This window comes from Leptinotarsa decemlineata, unplaced genomic scaffold (assembly GCF_025532065.1).
Source record: "Leptinotarsa decemlineata unplaced genomic scaffold, Ldec_3_MD MMD2_P_RNA_scaffold_2, whole genome shotgun sequence".
NCBI classification, from domain to species: Eukaryota; Metazoa; Arthropoda; class Insecta; order Coleoptera; family Chrysomelidae; genus Leptinotarsa; species Leptinotarsa decemlineata.
In genome coordinates, this window is record NW_027412529.1 from 25017462 (window position 1) to 25039743 (window position 22282).

Consider the following 22282-nt stretch of genomic DNA (forward strand, 5'->3'; position numbering starts at 1 on the left):
TTTTACCCAATCGCCACATGCTTTCAGAATGTATGGGGGAATTTCATCAACACCAGCCGCTTTCTTTGCGTTCAATTTCTTCATTGCATTTTCAAAATCTGACTCTCCTATTTCTCTAATGTCGCAAAAATTGTTAACTATATCAGCATCATTTATGAAATTGAGATTATATCCGGATTTACTTGTCTCATAAACAGATGAAAAGAAATTTGCAAATATCTCAGCTGTATCATTGTCATCTATTTGATTATTTTTGTAACAAAAGTTTCCTAAAGTCGACGACTTTTTACTATTATTAACATAATTCCAAAATTGATTCACATCGGTTTTTAATCCATCTTCTACTTTTGAAACGTATTCTTTAGATTTCAATCTAATCAAGTTCTTAAGTTTTTTTTCTCAATTCTTCATACCTTTCTCCATAATAGTCCGATACTAGTCGTAACTTTCTAAAGATATTCGGATATATTGAAATAATATTTCATGGTTGATTCAGGCAAATTGTAACTAGACAATTACAGATTGAAAAACTGAAACACTGAAGTCCTTGAATGGCCTACTCGAAGTCTTAATCTCACATCTTCCACCTGAACTTCTGAAGATAGGCTTTGATCCTACTCTGAAAAGTACCATAAGAGATAACTCAGTTCCCATTAACGATCAAAAGGAATATACTATTGATGAAGTTCATCTCAGAATAAAGTGACTGATTTTGTAAATTCACGATACAAGCTCCCACTAACATAGGTACGTCATCGAGGAAATAATTGAAATTTTTTTTTTGCAAATACATGTATATGTATCGAACAGAAGTGAATTCACAGATTACAAAAACATAATTTTGTAACACTTTCACTAATGTGCCTCAATATGAATGCAAAAAAAGTGATTTGTTCTGAGGATGAATTGATTTATACTTATAAAACAAAGCATCAAATATTACTATGGACCTAATTTTAAAGACCTCAAATTCATAGAGGTATCATAAAGTTTATTATGTCGAAAACATTTCTGAGAAACTCATTTCAGTGTTACAAAATGAAAAATTGGATTGTCATTAACTACAACTTACGATTTGATCTCCACAAAAACTTTATTTAACAAGTATCACATGTTTCGCTAACACAGTAGCTTTTTTGTAGTGTTAGCGTTAGTTAGTGATATATTTGTCAAATATAGTTTGTGGAGATCAAATCTCAAGTTGTAGTTTATTAAATCACAATGAATCTTCATCAAGTAACGGCCGAATCAATCGAAAAAAAAAAGATTATTGCCTGTCATTTGAGCCAAATATTACATTATCTCAAAATTAGAGTGATACAAAAATTAAGAGTGATACAAAAACCATATTATAACAACTTCCACTGATTTTATAGAATACTTGAGACGTGATCTGAGTGTGAAATCTCACTTTTCTAATTGAACGTCCAAATATCATTTCTCAATTTTTGTATAAGGCAAACGAAAGTGGAAGAGGGCAATGAATATTTGTTGACTAAACTACAAATTCATACATTCGATCGTATTAACCAATATTAGAATCTATTATGGGAGAATATAATTGATTCACATAGAACTGAAAACGAATCCAATATAATTCAAAACGTAGTCAGAAAATGAAAAAATTTCATTCGAGCCGGTTTATTCTCGTAAAACCAAATTGAATTATTTGTCTCTTTATGAACAATCGTACAGATTTATTTGTTTTCATCACATTTTCGGAACTTTATTGTATTCAACCCAGTCATTCGTAATATATTATACTAGCGAACCACCCAGCTCCGCATGGGTACAATGCTGATACTAAAAATAAATCTACCTATCGGAAATTTAAGAGCGTGGAAAAACAGTAATGAAAAGATAATTTTGTTTTATGGACGCGCCGTTTTCCTCGCGGCTAGCGCCCCGGTTGGAATATTTAAAAGTCCTTTCTTATGGTACATTCACAATATAAAAGAAAACAAACCTATAAACCAAATTTCAGCCTCCGAAAATATACCGGTTTGGAAAAACAGTGATGAAAAGGTAACTTTATTTTATAAACGTCCCTCTTTTCCCCGCGGCTGGCGCACCAGTTGGAAAATTGGAAATCCTTTTTTATTGCACATTTACAACATGAAAAAAACCTACATACAGAATTTCAGCCCCCGAAAATATAGCGGTACGGAGAAAAAGTTATGGAAAGGTAGTTTTCATATGTAAACGCATTACTTTAATCCCCAGTGAAGGGGCCTCAGTTGGAATATTCGAAAGTCTTTTTTTATTGCATATCTACAATACAAAGCAAACCTACTTACAAAATATCAGCCCCCGTTACTGAGCGGTACCGAAAAGACCATAAAAAGATTTTTATATGTAAAGGCACCCTTTTACCCACACGGGGGTGTCCGAGTTGGAATATTCATTTCTTAGTGCGCATCTAAGACCTGAGAAGCACCTATATACCAAGTACGGAGAAACAGATAAATAGATATGAATATTCAAACGGTTTGACAAATTTTGGAATTCTATTAGATCCTTACTATGAATCGTACTTTAATTTTTATACAAAAGTACGATATTCTCACAGTGTGAAATGCAGATGTTTATTGGCCTAGTGATTTTTGGTAAATGAGCATTTTATGCAATTTATAACAATTCGATTGTTTGATACATAAATGAGCAACGCCCAGCCATATGGAGGTAAATTGCATTCAAAGCAAAAAGTGTTTCAACCATGTGATTAGATTCATTGCTTCATTTAAAGTTTGAATTTATATCCTATCTGCCCTTCATACTCATCATCACAAAATTGGGAGCTCAATATATTTGTGAAAACTTCTTTCCAGTTTCCTTCACAAGATTAATATAATTCAATAGACCATTACCATAATTGTTAATTTTATTTTTCCGTCTTCTCCTGAATAAACATATAATGAGCAGGAATACTCAAATTTCGATGGCAACTTCTTCATATATTAAATTGCGTTCTTTAAAGGAAATTCTTGTATTTTTAAATGCCCGGCGTGAAATGATCATTCAATTCAGGTAGCCCAAAACCCTCGCCCACTTAGATCATTACAAGATAATAACGGCCCATCTGGTTGGATTTCTTATATCCACTCAAATTTATATGCTAAATACTTAAGCTATCAAGATCGCATCATTAATTAAAGACATATAACCAGTCTCGGCTGTTTGATTTGTTATCATGTGATCATCCACTTTTGCAAAAAATTTACGATCAATCGGTGAGATGGTGAGTAATTTTATCACCACTCTTTATCATGACGACTCGATATATTGTTATGGTTATGAAGGGGAGGAGCGGAACAACGTGATGAATGATTTTTTCAAAATGCTACTCGAGCCAGACATATCAAAAAATAAAATATTTGGATTAACACCATTCTCATAAAATAGTTTTAGACTAATATTTTCATATATAGCTTCAGATCATCTAATTGACTAGCGATTATAGTTTTTTGAATATGAAATTTCATTGATTTTGTATCTTGTAGCTTCTTTTATATAAAAAATGTTCACGTGCCTAAACCTATTTTGTAACTCAAAGGTGGGACAGAAAAATGAAAAACAAAAATGAAAAATATTGGAGAAGACAATATTCTGCTATTGAATTGAATATTACAAAATCTCATTATTGAAATGAAAGTCCCCGAATAATGGATCAAACATAAATCAATGGGAAAAATAACTTTCCCAAAGTAAATGAATCCTGCTGAAATTTAGAACTGAATTCAGAATCCAAAATGGCAATAGAAATGGCATTCAGACAATTTTTTGTTATATTTTTCACCCATTAACGTAGTTTGATCTGTTGTATAAAGACAAAGAGATTAATGATAAAATATTTTCTATAACATGCTTTCATTGAGGCGTACTACAAAGCAAAAAATAAGTTTTTCTCGGAACAGAAAATCCATTCCAATTGAAATGAATGATACTTGTCTACGTACAAAATATTATACTCAATGTATAATTCAATAGTGGAATTGTATTTAATTTATAACACTGCAAGAAACATGTGTAGATTAGTGTGCTTCTATATCAGTTTTCAGTTTGATATGAGTATCTCTCATTTGATACTCATATCAATGACGAATTGCAATTTTGTAACATTCACCATATTGGATTTGAATTATGAATACCATTTGATTGTGCACAAGAACCAAACATGTGTAAGAAATTTCACCCCGACTGGTTAGAAATAACTGGTTCAAAATTCAGTTTCAGGATTTGTCCCACACATACTAACCGGTCGAGTTGAATAAAAGTTGCAGAATCATACAATTGCCTCAAGAAAAATATTTTTTTTCAATGCATTAGCCACAGTAAAATATCACTTGTATAATCGACAACAAGTTTCGAAAATAATATCATGAAATCATCGAGGTGAAGTCATTATTTTCTTCATTTCCAGATGGTAATGTGTGTAAATGAATAAAAGCTGTTGTGATATTTTTAATTTGTAGTGTAGAAAACCACAAATGTTCGAAAAATCAAAGACCGCATGAAAATCATCCGTTAATATCTTTATCAGATTTTTATCTCCGCCAACTTATTTTGATGCCCGCGGGCAATGAAAACAAAACGAGATAAAATATAAAATAACCATCATCTTATATGCATATCATAAGTTAAGACACCCGCATAAACCTTACATGATGGTCTGTACGCCTTGTGTTGGCCGCGATTGAAAGAAATAATTATTGTTCTGCTTCGGACTGATCGCGTGATAGAAGACTTATTGGTCTCGGGATCTATCAACATAAACTACGTCCGATGTAACGAAGGAACCTAGTAACGAGTCTCAAGTTTCGACTTACATCACATAATTTCAACTGGTAATTAACAACGAAGATTATGATGAGGATAGATATCGCAAGCAGTTTTCATCATACACCACCAAGCAGGGGCGCACAAAATAAGATTTCCTTGAAGGATTATGAAAATCAAATATGTTTCAATACACTCCAACCAAAATAACGAACCATATCAAGCCGACAAGAATTGAAGTGATGATGGAGAAAAATTAAGAAACAATAATTTTGTTATATGTCGCCTCTAGTACTTGTGTTTCATTTTGGCTAAAATTGGCTACATTGCAAAAAGCAAATTTTATGGTTATCAACGCAAAACGCAGTGGCTATTCACCAAACTTGCCCAAACATCAGTCCGACTGCAGAAAAGGGAGGACTTCAAAAACTGCCGTGTCGATGTTACATATACAATATTGCATGTCAATCGATTTTAAGGAACTCTTTGGATTACAAGATTATTTGTTGACTTGTATGATAGTGATCGTGCAACACATCAACCGGTAATCTTTCCTATATAGAAGTAGATCAAGAAGTACTGGGATATTTCACAGTAAGTCTCTGTTGCATGTTCATTTATTCTTGCACAAGAACGCAATGGACAAATCAAATTTTTTATGTATTCCATTTCAATTTTCACTTCGATATATTGGCTATTTTCCAGTTGGAAACGCGCAACTTTAAAGAATTTTCAAATTAATATGTATTTGTGAGTTTTCTGTATTTTTCATATTACCTTATATTTCTTTATTATCAAATTACCATCGTGGAGATAATCTTCAATAAAGCACACAAACACGCTTTCCCACGCTTTCAGCAAAAAATTTTTTGGGAGGCCCATCATGATCAACCTCCTAGGGAGTCTCTGGACATTTGAGCCCGACGAAAGCAATTCGGTGAACGTAATATGTTTGAATTCCTTCAAAATATTCTATGAGGTTCCGAAATATCTACTTCACAAACTTGAGCCTCTACGTCTTCAACCAAGATTTACAAGTCAAAATCAACAACTGTAAAGTCGCAGTAAACGATATTGGGAACATTTCAAATTGGCAGCACTCTCAAACGCCAAAAACACCAGTTCATAGAAATGAACCAGCTGCGAAATAGTCCATGTGAAAGAAAAAAATGGAAAAAAATTGAAGTCCTCCATTTTGATGATGATATTCAATTTACGCATTTTGCTGATTTATTCTGGAAATTTCGTTCGAAAACACCAGATTATTGATAAGTTTGGTAATCTTTACCATCTTCACTCATTTGTGTATATATTTTCTGGAGTACTGAACATTCCAACCTTCGTCGACGTAAGTTCTACGTAATCACTTTCGAGGCCACACAACATCCAGGGTATATTACCTTCCTCATTTGAACATTCACTACAATAGAATGTTATTAGTACTGAATGTATTTATTGTTTCCAGGCCTGCTTCCTTGATTTGTTCTGCTTTATATATCAAGAAGTAGAGTAGTGGAGTATAGGTCTAAACCTGGCTTCTCATTTCTTCCTGCCCAATAATAGGGACTTGGGAGCTGTCATAAAGCTTCACTGGTTGAGGGATTTGCTTCTGCTTTGATTGACCCAATGCACGAGTGATATTTGAACACCCCCAACTCTTAGGAGACTCTCATGAAGTGGATCAGGACTTGAAGGAGACACCGACGAAATAGATAAGCCCTTTTCAACTGTGCTTTATTTTTATCATTTTATTGCTCAGCATGGTCGCTTTCACTGATTGTGCATATTGTTTTGTTTTCTTTATCTATAGTTGTACAGTTGTGCTAGACCATTAGCTCAGTCACATCCTCATTTCCTGTACAGAAAAATCATATAAATAACAACTTTAAAAGAACCTAATAAAGGGTCAAAATTAAACAATTCACCTCTAGCATTAACAGTGTACACTTTCAGTATATATACTAAAAGGTTAAGGAATTTAGCGCATGTAACTAGTACATTTATGACGAATAATTTTCTGAAGAACATAATATCACCATACAATTTACAAGATTGCATTTTTGCATCTATTGCAATATTTACATGAAGATCGACCTTTGACCCCTGTGTACCACAGCCCCTTTTTTCCTGTCACTTCTCTCACTCTTTTTCTTACTCAAATCAGGTTAGCCATCATTTATAATTGCGATTTCCCCAACTGTCAAACGTCTTTCATCGACGGACTCTTGTTTTGAGATATTTATCCAGCTCCGGTTCCACAACATTGTCATTGTTTATTTGATTTTATTGAGGATTATCAAATTTTATGGTTGTTTAACTCAATAATATAGTTGGTATAACGATTCGGGTGTATACCGCAGCTGTATACAGCTGTATACCGGTGGCTCTCAAATTGAAATCATTATGGGAATGATCAAAAAATACTTATCTATTTATTTTTTTATTTCCATGGAATTATTTTCCAGCAGCTTGACTGCATTAACCCTTCTAGATTTCATATCATTTCGTTTTCCGTTGGCATTTCAGGTTAGCATTTCCGTTGGCATTTCTGCTACCGCAGTTGTCGGTTGATAGGTCAAACCACCAACACTGACATGAAAACTTGGCAAGTTGACTTGGGTGTCACATCAATAGGTGGTTCCACTTTTGTTTCATTTGCGTTTACGCAGCTATTTTTATCAAGTGCTCTCCTGGTTTTTTCTCATTTTGTCTTCAATCGAGGACCGCCTGCCCGGTACTGACGATGCCCAATAGGCTGAAACAGCTGTATACCGGTGGCTCTTAAATTGAAATCAAAATGGGAATGATCAAAAAGTACTTATCTATTTATTTTTTTATTTTCATGGAATTATTTTCCAGCAGCTTGACTGCATTAACCTTCCTAGATTCCATATCATTTCTAGAAACATGTGGATTCGTGGTATCTTGATAAAAGAGGAAAATATACTTTCCGAAAGCTTGAATAACAAAAAATAGTGTTTCCATAGCCCGCCGATATTGACTGAAATACCCAAAAGAAAATATTCATTCCGGGTATTCGATCCGTGTATGTGATATTATCTCTAATTTCACCGACGTTTCGACAAAATCTCATTTGTCATTATCTAGGTGTGCTGTTACGTGTTCAGAAGTTTGTTGACCCTGCTCAACTCACTTCTTACTATACTGGTAAAATGGTATTCGTTACGTGTTCAGGGATAGAGTGTCCATAAACTCTCTACTACCTACTACTCAAATGTTGTTGAGTTTTACCTGAGTTCTTCTTCTTCTTAGTTGACCTCAACTCCCCGTTGAGGTATCAAATATGAAATCTGAAGTTTTCACGGATAGGAATATGCTGAACTGGTTTTTCCGGGTATTTGATCCGTGTATGTGATATTATCTCTAATTTCACCGACGTTTCGACAAAATCTCATTTGTCATTATCTAGGTGTGCTGTTACGTGTTGAGCAGGGTCAACAAACTTCCTAGGCTACATCTAACATGACCACGTAGGCAGCTATTACCTGCGTGACATTCGGGTCCAGGATATAAATACAGAGAGAGATTGTATCGAGTGTGTATGATATACAAATCAAAAATGGAACAATTCGTGTACACAACACTCCAAAAAAGGAGTGCAAACCGCGGACATGTGTTTCTGGCTATTGGCCTCATCAGCGCGGTGCAGCCAAGTGTAAAAAGCAGAAAGCAGAAAACAACACAAGTGTTGCCAAGTGTAAAAAGAAGGGGAACACTTGTGTTGTTCTCTGCTTTCTGCTTTTTACAGCTATAATAGATATTCCTGTTAAACCAACCATCATTGGTTGATTTTGGTTCGTCCGTCTATATAATTACAAATATTTCCAACTCCCCTATTTCTATAAATTGATGGATGTAGCCGTTACTTCGTGGTAGGAAATCATAATGAAAAAAAAGAGAAATGAATCTTTCTATGTTTTTCACCACTTTTTCTGTAACTAACGTTATTGCAGTTTCGTCCTATACGAACATTTTCAAACTAAAAAACTAGTTTATTGTATTAGTTTGAAAATGTTTTTTAGTTTATGATATAAGTTTGAAAATGTCCCTATAGGACGAAACTGCAGTAACGTTGGTTACAATTAAAATTGGTAAAAAACATAGAAAATTTCATTTCTTTTTTTTTTTTCATTCCCTATTTCTACGTCTTAACCACTTCGCAAATCATACTTTCCTTCCGTAATACCTTTCATTGAGGTGATGAACTTTACGTATCCTGTAGCATTTATATTTGTTCTTTTTCAAAATAATTCTGGTGGATTTTACAGAAATCCCCATTTAGTGGGCAATTTCTCGTAAAGAACAATTTTGATTAGCACAATTTTTGTAACTGGCCTATCCTAAATTAAAAAAACGATGTTTTCACTGTGTGAATTTTTATGTGGTAATATTTGCTTACCCATAATATTTATTTTATTCCTCACACTTGCAATAACCACACATTTTCTTATTTTCTTTCTGTCAAATGTACCATAAGTCCTTCAAATTTCTTTCTAATCGTCTAAACATTTGGATTTTCGGATAACGACGATTCAGGTATAGCTCAACATACATATTCCTTGACAAAAAAAAAATTTCTATTTGATTTTGCATAACTTAATAGCATATCAGTCCTTTCATCATTTGAATACATATTTGGTATTTCAAAGACACATTCAGTTTTCCTGATGTCATAAAAATCAAGCAAAGCATACGCGTTTAGGATGGTAAATGAATTGAGATGTTATTTGATCATACCAAATTATACAACAAGCAAATTTTCCCCAAAAACTGATATTTTTGTTACTTCCCAGATTGAAAATCATAAAAATATTACGAATTATAATTGATTAGGAAAAATAAGCCTTGAAAGAAGGATTACGGCAATACAAAAATTAACAAAATGAATAAGTAGGAATTTTCACTGTGTTAGGGTACCTACCTGTCGAATTTTTTTTTGTTGAATTATATTTTGTAGAAATCTAAATAATTTACAAAAGAAGTAACGACAGGACCGTAATTTAAAATTGTTGTCACTGGTCGTTATTTCAAATGAAACGCTATAAAATTATTAAATGTGATATACCCTTAGATTGTGAATGTATTGCTTTATCAATATATGTGATAAAAAGGACAGGTTCGTATTTAAAAAAAAAAAATTATGGTGCCCATGTTGACACGAAACTTTTTATCGAATAATTATTATCACATCGTCATAGTACACTACGAATACAATAACATTTTTTTGTCTCCATTCGAAAAAAACAAATAACAGCAACTGAAGCAACATACTATTACTCGTGTCGAAATGATATGGATATGAAAGCAGCAGTTCTCCGTATCCACTAGCCGTAACGTAACATTTGTTACGCCTCTAGGTTTAAGCTGGAAAAACTTCAGAAAAAGTTAGATTCATAGATAGAAATCATCCCCTTACGGAGTAACGACATAGGAAACCTGGAAAAATGTTTATTAGAATTGTCAACTCTTATCGGATGAAAGTTTCTTAGTTATTTGTTTCGAAATACATTCTTCATTTACATTTCTACCTTATATCCTACTCTTGAAAGGATAGTATTCCTTAAGTTGTACTGTAATTGCCGCAATATTTTTTAATGAATGATATTGATTTGGAACACAAATTTATCCATGTAACCAGCGATGATTTCCTTTTTATTAATTTCATAATTCGAACAAATTCATATCAATCTTCAATTATATCGTCCTTGGACACTTGTAATATATTACATCGGTCCGAGAGACAAATTCTATGCGGGCATGAAAAATTTGAATTATAGGTTTCTTGTGATTCAAAACATGTTTTAATATAATATGCACGACACATGAGAAGTTGTAGGTATACAATTTCTGATGGAACTGAAAAAAATTGACATGTTAGGTTATAAAAATTGATATTTCAACTTGGATACACATATATAAAAATAATTTTCAGTTATCAGTTACCTTGCTACGTCGCGTCGCTTACGTTACGAGATAATCTAATTGATGTCATAACATGAATTAACAAAGAAAAAACGTTTTCTTTACTACTCTGATCAGGGAGGAATGCTGAGTTGAAGATTTGGGCCAGTTGAAGGAAAAATGTCATGCTTATGATATGGGATAAAATTTGTTTGATCATTTTCTTGTGAATACTGCAATTCAAATCGAAATATGCTTTGAGTAAAATTCAAGTTCATACTTTCATACAGTGTACCAATTTGAAAACTTCCCACCCTCAATATCTTCCTTCCAGTAAACAAAAAGGGGAATCGAAAAAACAGGTCAAATTCATTGTTAAGGGGAACACTTTCAGAGACTGTTTGTCAGACCTCGTGGTTCAACTCCCTAGGAGAGTAGATGTTATCCTTAGAACTTTGAATGGGAAGGGGGTCAAGTGGCACATCATTTTAATTGACGTTCAATTCTGTTTCCAATGGTACCCTGACTTATTATTTTTTGATGAGCATTTTCCAAAAAATAGCGATCTAAACTAACAGAAGTAATTATTAGTAGGTACGTCTATACTGAGATGCATGGTTTGACCAGAACTGGTAAGAATATTGGGTGGTTCCGTTTCAACCCTATATTAGAGGTAACATCAGTCATCAGCTTCTAATAATTTACATCAAAAAGTAATCTGATAGTAAAACGTATATGATAGTAAAGTTGTGTTCAGTAAATGTTGAATTTTTAATTCTCATCACAGAAAGTGTACAGTTTTCAGGCAGAAAATTGGTTCGCAAGTTTGAGCGATGTGGTAGTATTGTGCATACGTTGTATTTGTTGAGCTGTTTAGAAATAGCTTTATAAGTGTATGAAAGTGTAAATGGTTTACATTCTTCAAGACAGAATTGAAATGATTATAATTTATGGAGAACTTGGAAAGTGCGTACGAAGGACGACATGTTTCTTTAACGAAAGACATCCAAATTCAGTTCAGTGACAAATAAAAAAGAAATAACCCCAGAGTACTAAATAAAGCAGCTCAAATGGAAGTTTCGGTAACATTTGCTCCAGAACCCACGAGCTCCTTGTGATCAGTATCAGAACAGACGGGAATGTACACAAAATTATGAGAAATGTATTGAAATTGCATCAATTCCATACTTAAAAAATGCCAATTCTCCAAGAGCTCCACGAGGATGATTATGATAGAAGAAATGAGTTTTGTGAATTCATGAGTTATCGAGTTGATACCATCCCTAATTTTCTATTAAACATTTGTTTGAGCGATGAGTGTTGCCATTTTTTGTGAATGGCAATGTTAATAGACAAAATTGTCGCAGGAGGGTATATCACATTCCGTGCAAGACGGTGCTCCACCTCATTATTATCTTCCTGTCCGACAGTGGTTAAACGAGAGATTTCTGGATAGATGGATTGGCAAAAGGGGAGCAGTTGAATGGCCTTCGAGATCACCGGATTCAGCACCCTTAGATTTTTTATTTGGGGGCATCTCAAATCCATTGTTTATAAAATACAACCTTCTAATATTGAAGAACTTAAAAGACAAATTACAGCAGTATACCAGTTAAGAGAAAACATACTTCATAGCTATTTAGAGCAAAATGGACGAAATCTCGAACAGCTTATAAGTTGATTTTAAAATGACTTTCTCACAAATTAAATTTTATTTTGTTAAAGGACAATAACCAACAAATGAAAAATCCCACGCGTAATACATTTATTCCTGTCATTCAAGGTTTGGAACGGTGCTACCTACTATTCTAACAATTTTTATTATTTATTAAAAGGAGTCAATACAGTAATGCATCACAGGAAAGGCACATTATAATTACACGTATAAGTTTAGAACGCTATTTTTTGGAAATTGCTCATTAAAAATTCACGCTATCATCAGAAGCAGAATTAAACGACAGTCGAGATGATGTGCCACTTGACCCCCCTTTCCATTCAAAATTCTAAGGGTAACATCTACCCCTCCAAGGGGGTTGAACCACACGGGCTACAATTAGTCCTTGAAAGTGTCCCCATTCACAGTAAAATCGACCTGTTTTTTCGATTCCTCATATCGTCTACTGAAATAGAGATATTAAGGGTGTAAAATTTTCCAATTGACACTCTGATATCATTGAAGGAGTGAATTGAAAGGCAGTTGCGAAGTAGGTAGCTAATAGCCGGAACTAGATAAGTAAAATTTGGAATCTCTGACGTGAAATAAATATGTTGATAACCCCATACCACGATAATTACCTTACATAAGGAAGGTCATTGAATTAATTGCTAATATCACAACGCTAGTGTTAGGCTGAATGTGATACACAGGAAATAGTTCAATCACTGAGTGTGGAGTGAGTGGGAAAAATATGTGTTTGACAACATAAGCTTTTCACGAAATCCTGATCCACGAGAAGAAACCAGAAAATTGGAAACCAATGTCTTTTTTTCTGAAAATTCAACATTCTCCATGTCACGTCCAAGGTTATAAGACAAATATAAAGAAATTCATGAACCTAATTAAAGTTGTTGGAAATATTAGGAAGTAGAAAACTTTTTTTTGGAAGGCAAGTTACTATCCTGACCACTTCCATATTGATTTCAATTCTAGAGCCATTGGTAGACAGCTATTTCAGCCTATTGGGCATCGTCAGTACCGCGGTCCTCGATTTGAAGGCAAAATGTGAATAACCATGGATTTATGTTCCAGCAGCTTGACTGCATTAATGATCAAAGTGTTTCTTGAAATATATTTTCACGTCCATTTATATTGAAGCTCTAAAGATGGCAAAACAAGTCACAGAAACGGTGATAATTGAATTGTGAAAAAAAATCTAGTTATAGGTTTCATATCCAATTTCTAATAAATACCATGCAATCAAGAACATATATGCATGTGAAAAAATCAGTAAAAATGATTCACACACGATATTTTTCAATAATAACTTCTCTCAACATTTCTGAAATATCAACTCGAAATCATCATAAGCGTTGAATTCAATAAAAAATTTCATCTATTTTCTATATAGTGCATGAACCCCAGTACTTTGGAATGGCGGCTTTTTTCTTTGATTGATAATTCAGCTTGTAACAAACGTAAAAATACCGACATAACATGTATATACCACCATGAAAAACTTTCTGTCATAATTTCGAACGTATACATACATAACTAAAAGTGTCAGACTATAATAACAGTCTAGCGGGCATTAGTATGTCATTAATAAACGGGGCGTTTAGTTCCTCCGATCCATAAGTCAGTTGTAATTTATTAAACGCATGAAATATGTGGACGTCAGGTCGTTCTTCACGAGACGTACGCCCCTGATTTCGAAGCATGTAGATCCATTATGTGCAAGAATTGGATGGCTCCGAGCGAAAAGAGTACATCCGTTCTCGTGCTGGCTTTACCGTGCACGAGAGTTCGTTCGTCAATTATGTGCAAAAAAGTGTGGTATTCATCGGACGATACTGTGTGAGTGTTTTTGTGGAAGGTGCTGTGTCGAAACGTTCTCATGAATAGCATCCCCAAAATGTTTAACAATCACAAAGATTAATAAATGATGATCATGACAAAATATTATCATCCAGAGATCTATATGAGTTCAAAAATCAATGAATGAAAGACAATACTTACTGATACTTACTATCTGAAAATATCTAAAATATTTTTGAGAAATAAGTGTGGACATATATTTTTACTAGTTGTCGATCCTCAAATGAAAAAAAGGAAATCATACACTGACAGCAGTACTTGAATTACGAATTCAATCACCACAAACAAAAAAAACTGCTGAGCACTCATTCAATTATGCATTCAGTCTATATAAAGAATGATTTTTACTCCAAAGATCTAATGCACCAGTCCAACTGAAGAAGATATCATGTAGTGAAACGCGTCTCAAATTAAATTCATTATTGAAATTCTATTATTATAATTATGGATAACATCTTCAATGGTCATCATTTGTTATGAAGCTGATATGGATGATCTGCGTTTAGCACATTCATGAGTATGTACTCATTTAGTTGAGAAATCAAATTGATATAAAAAGATTTCAGAATAAAATAAGCGGTATACAGTCCACTTCACATCACTCGCTACAATACATACTAAGCTACTTTTGTATTCGAAAGTATAAATAAAAGTATTGCTACCACTATTATGTTTTACCAATTGTTACTGTAACTTATTTCACCCTGACGGGTGAGGTGTCCTGTGTGGAGGTAATAGTCCTTCTAAATGACGCACTTATTCTAAGGTTTGTGTATGAGTGACGAAAGATTGTATGACCCTGAGCCAATTATCACTAACTAAACCTTCTCGTCGTAGAAACTTTTTTCCTGGTGATGCAGGGTTCTACTGTGACTCTTCTGAGTCACCATGAAGTAACCAAATAATCGGTCATTGTGTCTGCAAAGAAGGAGGACGTTTACTAAACTATCTCAATTATTGTTCCTGTAACATCGAACTAGGAACGAAAGATTCTCAGTTCTCCAACTCTTGATTCTGTCAAAAATCAAGGAGGTCAAGTGGTGCAACCAAGAAGCGACTATTCTGTCTTGCATCAAATTTTTGAAGTAACAGAAGCAAAACCTACACCATTCCCTCGGGAACGATTCCAGAGCTTCACACACTGGCCTGTATAGCTACAAGTTACCTAAGAGGATTGGAAGGGGTTGAATGGATGATGGTACCTGCAACATATTTGTGTTGCCTACCTATCTGATGAAAGTATTTAGAGAATGACAGTCGATCAGGTTTTCATTAAATTGAAAAAATCGGACTATGGTTTGAAAACTTCGGAGAAGACTTTTCTTCACAAAGAAATTCAAGCTATAGAAGCAGTGCACCACTTACTCTGTTCCGGCATTGCCGCAACCAAATCCGAATTTCAGAATTTGCGAGAGTTCTTCTTTTGCCAACTGACCTGAAAGATTAAAGGACAATGGACTCTAGTGCAGTGCATCTTTCTTGTATGGAATGTTTTAAAATTTCGAAAGAAGATAGCTCATTAGCAGCTATAGCATTTTCAAGTTCAAAACTTGTAATAGTATCCTGTTCGAGATGTATAGCGCACATATAAAATGAAATTGAACCCCAGTGTTCAACTAGGATACCCATACTTTTTGAAGCACCAAGCAACTGCTTGGACTTTATTCAATCTCTTGTGAATGAGTAAAGGCAATGAGCCATTTATCATTATAACGTTCGAGAAGTGCACTATATATTTCTATCGTAATAATTCATTCTTTTTCATATCTTCATCTGTCAAGGCAATTGAAGATATGATATTTTGATGATTCTGTTCAGATTTTTCTTGGTACTGATCAACTCGTGGATACGAAATTTTTACTGAAGTCTCATATTTTCATCGCTTTTAGACTCGTTGGCAATATCGTAAATTTCTGACATTACCCATATTACCCTCTCGAAGAGATCTATATTGTTTTATATTGACCGTAGAGGTAGACATATCGATAATCTGTGAAAACAAAAATATTTCGTTGTTAAATAACCTCCGGTCAGCTGTCGAATGTAAAGAGCAAATGTTGTTTGCGAAGGGCCAAATATCAACAGAAAATGATTTCTACGAAACGGTATCGAGTGACCTTGGAAAGCGGAAGCGTTGAGCAGTGAACACTAGCCAAAAGCGTAAGCGGTCAGTGAGCTGGGTTTGGCACCAGAATAATACTGAGAACTCTGAACGATAACATACCTACATGTAAAATTGAATTTGGCTTTGGATGAATTCACTTCGCGAATAATTTCTCCTGGGAAATGTTCAGTGACACGCTTGAATGGATTTACCATATCGCGTGGACAGCATCAATATCTTTTTAATTTTACAGCCTCTATCGATAGTCAAATATATTATAGGTCCTGCTTCATAGCCTCAGTTTTCTTTAATATTGCAGAATTGATCTTTTTGATATCGAATTCCAAATGATCCATTCCGAATAAAGTAAAATTATGGTATGGAAATATAAAATATATCCACCTGGATTGCTGAGTATATTCCTGGCTGAGTACTTTCTGTTGCAACAGTACTTCCCTCATCTATTCAAATACGTTTGGTTATTCAAACTGAATGTGAAATTGTGAACCTCCGAACATTCACAGAACTCGGTTATAGAAGAGGGAGTGCTCCTCTTTACCACAGGCTAGGTGTTCATGGTCAATCAATGACATATTCAGCACTCAATGTAATGTTGCTGATGGTCATTAAAAGTCGAAGCAGAAAGTCTAGAACCCACCTCGTCCACACAGTTGAAGGTCGTTCGGAGATGAATCCTTGAAAGTACAAGATAGTCACGTCATATGGAGTCTGAATCAGAATCACGGTTGTTCAAAGTCAATTCAAAACACCACCCTAAAATCACTTTGTCTGCGTTATATGACGATCAAATTCAAACACTAAACACTTCTCCACAGCCACCTGTGTGGCGTAAGTTCAAGACTTCAAAATAGCCATGTGACTGGTTCGAGCCCATTCGAGGTCGAAGTTACCTTTTCGAAAATATGTAACGTGAATGAAGGTCATTCAAGGTCAAAGCCAAAACAATACCTCTAAGTTACCTTGTCTGTGTCGTGTGACGTTGGTGAAGGTCGATTCAAGGTTAGTAGGAGATTTGAGCCGGTTCTAAGCCTCCCCCCACCACTATGACGTATTAATTGCTTTTTTATTGGTTGTTGTTTGGTGAAGTCAAGGTGATGTGACCTTGAAGGGTGTGGTGTATGGATCGTTCAGAAATTTTTTCCCGGTTCTAATACTCCCCCCACCAATATGACGTGTTATTTGCTTTTTTTTTGTTGTGCAGTGAAGTCAAGGCGTTGTGACCTTGAAGTGTCTGGTGCATGGATCGTTCAGATTTTTTTTTTCATATGAGATTTTGTGTGTGTATGTGTGTGTGTGTGTTAGAGAATGCACGGTACAGGGTTTCATCATGTGCTTGTTTGTCTATGTACAAACATACGTCTGCATACTTCGAAGATCCTCCAAGTAATGAATGCTCCATCGGTGTGAGGGCACCAAGTTAGTAGTGGAGTGACGTCACAGCAATAACCGTTCAACGGCTAGAGAGCGACATGTTCACTCCACGACGTGTGGCAGAGTAATGCGTATTCATCGGTCTGCTCTCACCTCCCTCGATGTAGTGAAGGATGTGACGTAACGCCCCAGACTCGCCATCAATGGTGACACGCAGGCGGGCGAGGACTGTGCTAACGTCTGTCTTCTCCGAGAACGCAACGACAATTGCTTGTTCGGCTATCGCTCTCGAAGCAGTGAATGATGTGACGTAACGTATCACCCTACCCTCGCTATTGATGGTGACACGCAGGCGGGCGAGGACTGTGCAAACGTCTGCCCTCTCCGAGAGCGCAACGATCACTGCTTGCTCGTGCCGGCAACTGTTATCGAATCAAATTGGGAGATGGGCTTGGCTGTGACGTCAGGCATCTCTAGCGGATGCATCGATGTGTCCTTACCTACCCTCACTCTCTACGGTGATGCGCAGGCGACGTGGATTATGGTATTTAAGAAGCGGGCGAGTGTTGGTTATGTCAGTTTCCATCGAGTGAGTTAGTGAGAACATATCATAGAAAATGTATTCTTGTGAATGTGGTAAATCTTTTACCCGTAGTGACAACCTTCGTCGTCATCAGCTCCAGAGTTGCCAAGGAGGGCCATCAGTGAAACGAGTGAGATTAGATGACGCTGCAGCACCTATGTACACATGTAATTGTTGTAATGTGATGATTCCATTGACTCAAGTGAATTCTCACAATAGAACTCTACAACATAAGAATAATACATGTGTTCAATTCAGTGATGGTGTTCAAATTATAAAGAGCGCCTTCAAACGTCGGATTGCGACATACAGGGTGCAGAGTTCCATTGTTTCCACCGATTACATGTTATTCTTTAATGAAATCAGGCAGAAAGTTATAGAATTATTGGAATCGGCCATCAGGGTTCACAAAATCATCAAAGTGAATATGGAAGTATTTGGGAGTTATATTCTACAAACACAAGACCTGAAGGAAACGAAATCATTTAATTCACAGAATAGAACAGTTGATCAATCTACTGATTTGAATTCCTTATTTGATGGATTTCGAAATGGGATTATCGCTCAAACTACAGAATTCCAGGAACGTGATTCAGGTAAACATTTCTACCAAGTTTTAATTGGATGGATTAGTAATATTGTTCTGTATTTAAGGTTGGACTTGTGAAAAAATCATGTTTCTGGAGTTGAACATTAATAAATACAGCCCGCTCAGTGGATGTTCATATGTGAAGCTGCCTGAATGTATTGAGCGTAGGAAGGCCGTGGTTAATGTCCGTAATGAAGATCAGCATTGTTTTGCATGGGCTATCACTTCAGCACTACATCCTGCAATCGATAGAACATCAGAAGTTTCATCGTATCCACATTTCAGTACAGTCATAGATGTAACAGGTATGAATTTTCCGGTAAAGTTGAAAGATATTGTGAAATTTGAAGACAAGAATGATATTTCAGTTAATGTGTACGGTTTAGAAAGTAAATTCGAGAAGGGTAAAATAATGTATGAAATAATTGGACCATTACGTTACTCTCAGAGAAGACTTAGAAGACATGTCAATTTGTTACTTATCACAGATGATTTCGGTAATAATCATTATTGTTGGATCAAAGATCTTTCAAGATTAGTTTCAAGCCAATTATCGGCTCATGAACATAAGAAATATTTTTGTGATGGCTGTTTATTATATTTTTCTAATGAACAATTACTATTACGTCATAAGATAAATGATTGTAATCACTTGAGTACTACAACACCATCAACCAATTTCAAAGTCAATAAATATGGGAAAACGGTACCTGAAAATATACTAACTTTTGAAAACTTTGAGAAACAAATGAAGGTACCATTTGTAGTGTATGCAGATTTTGAATCAGTACTGAAGCCGATTCAAACCACTAAACCAAATCCTGAATACTCGTATTCGATCAAGACATTCAAACATGAGCCTTATTCATTTGCTTATTTGATTAAATGTTCATACAATGATGATTTATCAAAATTTGTTTCGTATAGGGGTGTGGATGCAGCCCAAAAATTCGTTAGCAAAATCGAAGATGATTTGAAAAATATTTATGAAAATCAACTCAGGTTTCCTATTCCTATGGATGTACAAACTCCTGAGGAAGAGGAACAGTTTGCTTCTGCCACAAATTGTGGCATTTGTTCCAAACAATTTAATGATGGCGAAGTCAAAGTGAGGGATCATTGTCACCTCACAGGAAAAAAAAGGTCCCCTGCTGCTCATTCATCTTGTAATTTGAATTTTAAATTGCCAAATTTCATTCCTATAATTTTTCACAATCTCAGTGGATATGATTGTCATTTATTCATAAAGGAATTGTATAAAAACAAAGATAAAGTGGATGTCATCCCACAAACTAATGAAAAATATTTATCTTTCACAAAACATCTCTTTACACACTCCTATACGGATAAAGATGGTAGGGTGAAGAAGAATTATTTGAAAATGAGATTCATTGATAGTTTCAGATTCATGCCTAGTTCTTTGGAGAATTTAGGTGCAAATTTAACATCTGATCAGTGTATCGAGATGCGCAAACATTTCCCACAAATTGAAAATTTCAATTTGATGAGAAAGAAAGGTGTATTTCCCTATAGTTTTGTTGATGACATCGAAAAACTGAATCATCCAAGACTTCCAACCAAAAATCAATTTTATGATAAACTCAATTGTGAACATATATCAGATAATGATTATGGGAGAGCTCAACTTGTTTGGAATTTATTCGAATGTCAGGATTTGGGTGAATACTCTGATTTATATTTAAAGTCAGATGTGTTACTATTATGTGACATTTTTGAAAACTTTAGAAATATATCTGTTGATAAATATAAATTGGATCCGGCACAATACTTCACTGCACCCGGATTATCGTGGGATGCCATGTTGAAATATACTAATATTGAATTGGAATTACTAACTGATATTGATATGGTTCACTTCTTTCAAAAAGGTATTCGTGGTGGAATAAGTCAATGTAGTGAAAGGAAACATAAAGCAAACAATACATTTTTACCGGATTATAATCCAAATGAACCATCTTCATTCATTTCATATTTGGATGCAACAAATCTATATGGTCACAGCATGTCGCAACCATTACCAACAGGTGAATTTTCATGGTTAGCACCTCATGAAATTCTCAATCTTGATATAATGAATGTGGATATCGATAGTCCTTATGGATATGTATTGGAAGTGGATATACATTATCCCCAAGAACTTCATGATAAACATTCCGATTTACCATTCTTAGTTGAACGTTTGATACCTCCATATGCAAAATCGAAAGTTCCCAAATTAATTCCAAATTTAAACGACAAAAGAAAATATATTGTTCACTATAGAAACTTACAGCAAGCTGTCAATCATGGTTTGATAGTGATGAACACACATAGAGTATTGAGGTTTAAGCAATCATGTTGGATGAAGCCTTATATAGATTTGAATACTGAAATGCGTAATAGGTCTAATAACAAATCTGAAAAAGATTTCTACAAACTAATGAATAATGCAGTCTATGGAAAAACAATGGAAAACGCAGACAATAGAATTGATGTTAGACTCATTACACATTGGGAAAATATAAAAAGAACTATAGGTGCTAGTTGTCTCATATCTCGACCAAATTTTAAAAAATGCTCTATTTTTACAGAAAATTTTGTTGCCATTCAATTGGCTAGAGTAAAAGTTCATTATGATAAACCACTATATTTAGGATTTTCCATTCTAGAATTATCTAAAACAGTTATGTATGATTTTTTCTATGGATGTATCAAACAACAGTTTGGAGAAGATGCGTCCTTACTCTACACTGATACCGACTCCCTTATTCTCAAAGTAAATACAGACAATTTCTATGAATTTATCAAAAATAATATAAATAAGTTCGATACATCTAATTATAAAATAGGAAACCAATTCAATATTCCAGTGACAAAGTCAGTTCTGGGTAATTTCAAAGATGAATTCCCAAATGATCCAATAATCAGCTTTTACGGTACAGGTGCTAAAGCGTATTACGTGAAATCTGTTGATGGTGAACTGAAGAAGGCCAAAGGTGTGAAACGATCTGTTATAAAGAATGAATTGACATGTGAAGACTATGAAAAAATCATTGAAGAGGGAGGTATGATATTCAGGAAGATGAACTCGTTCAGAAGCGTATTGCATGATATTTACACTGAATTGAAAAATAAAGTCGCTTTATCGTATCATGACGACAAGAGATTCATCATTCCGAATACCACTCGAACTCTTCCATGGGGTCATAGCGATATAGAATTTTATCGAAATGATCCTAATGATAACATTCGTTGGGTGTCTGAAATCGTTCATTCTTTTTCTCAAGAGAGCGCCTTAGACCAACTAATCAATTTGTTGACTGTAGAGATGAATAATTGAATTATAATTCGAAGTATTATTGCTTATTCCTTCAAACCGGA

The 22282-nt window shown here is 34.8% G+C and overlaps 1 protein-coding gene across 1 annotated transcript; it reads left to right on the plus strand.

Annotated features, from left to right (window-relative positions):
- Nucleotides 1–17357: 17357 nt before the first annotated feature.
- Nucleotides 17358–22241, plus strand: LOC141487313 (uncharacterized). The gene is made up of 2 exons (XM_074186245.1): nucleotides 17358–18908; nucleotides 18967–22241. The coding sequence occupies exons 1-2, from the start codon at nucleotides 18347–18349 to the stop codon at nucleotides 22239–22241; spliced, it is 3837 nt and encodes a 1278-aa protein (XP_074042346.1). The 5' UTR covers nucleotides 17358–18346.
- The last annotated feature ends 41 nt before the right edge of the window (nucleotides 22242–22282 follow it).

Bases quoted from the DNA above. Each gene is read 5' to 3' on its own strand.
- LOC141487313 (XM_074186245.1), top strand. From the start codon at position 18,347: ATGTATTCTTGTGAATGTGGTAAATCTTTTACCCGTAGTGACAACCTT. The intron at 18,909-18,966 runs GTAAACATTTCT...TCTGTATTTAAG, and splicing joins ATTCCAGGAACGTGATTCAG to GTTGGACTTGTGAAAAAATC.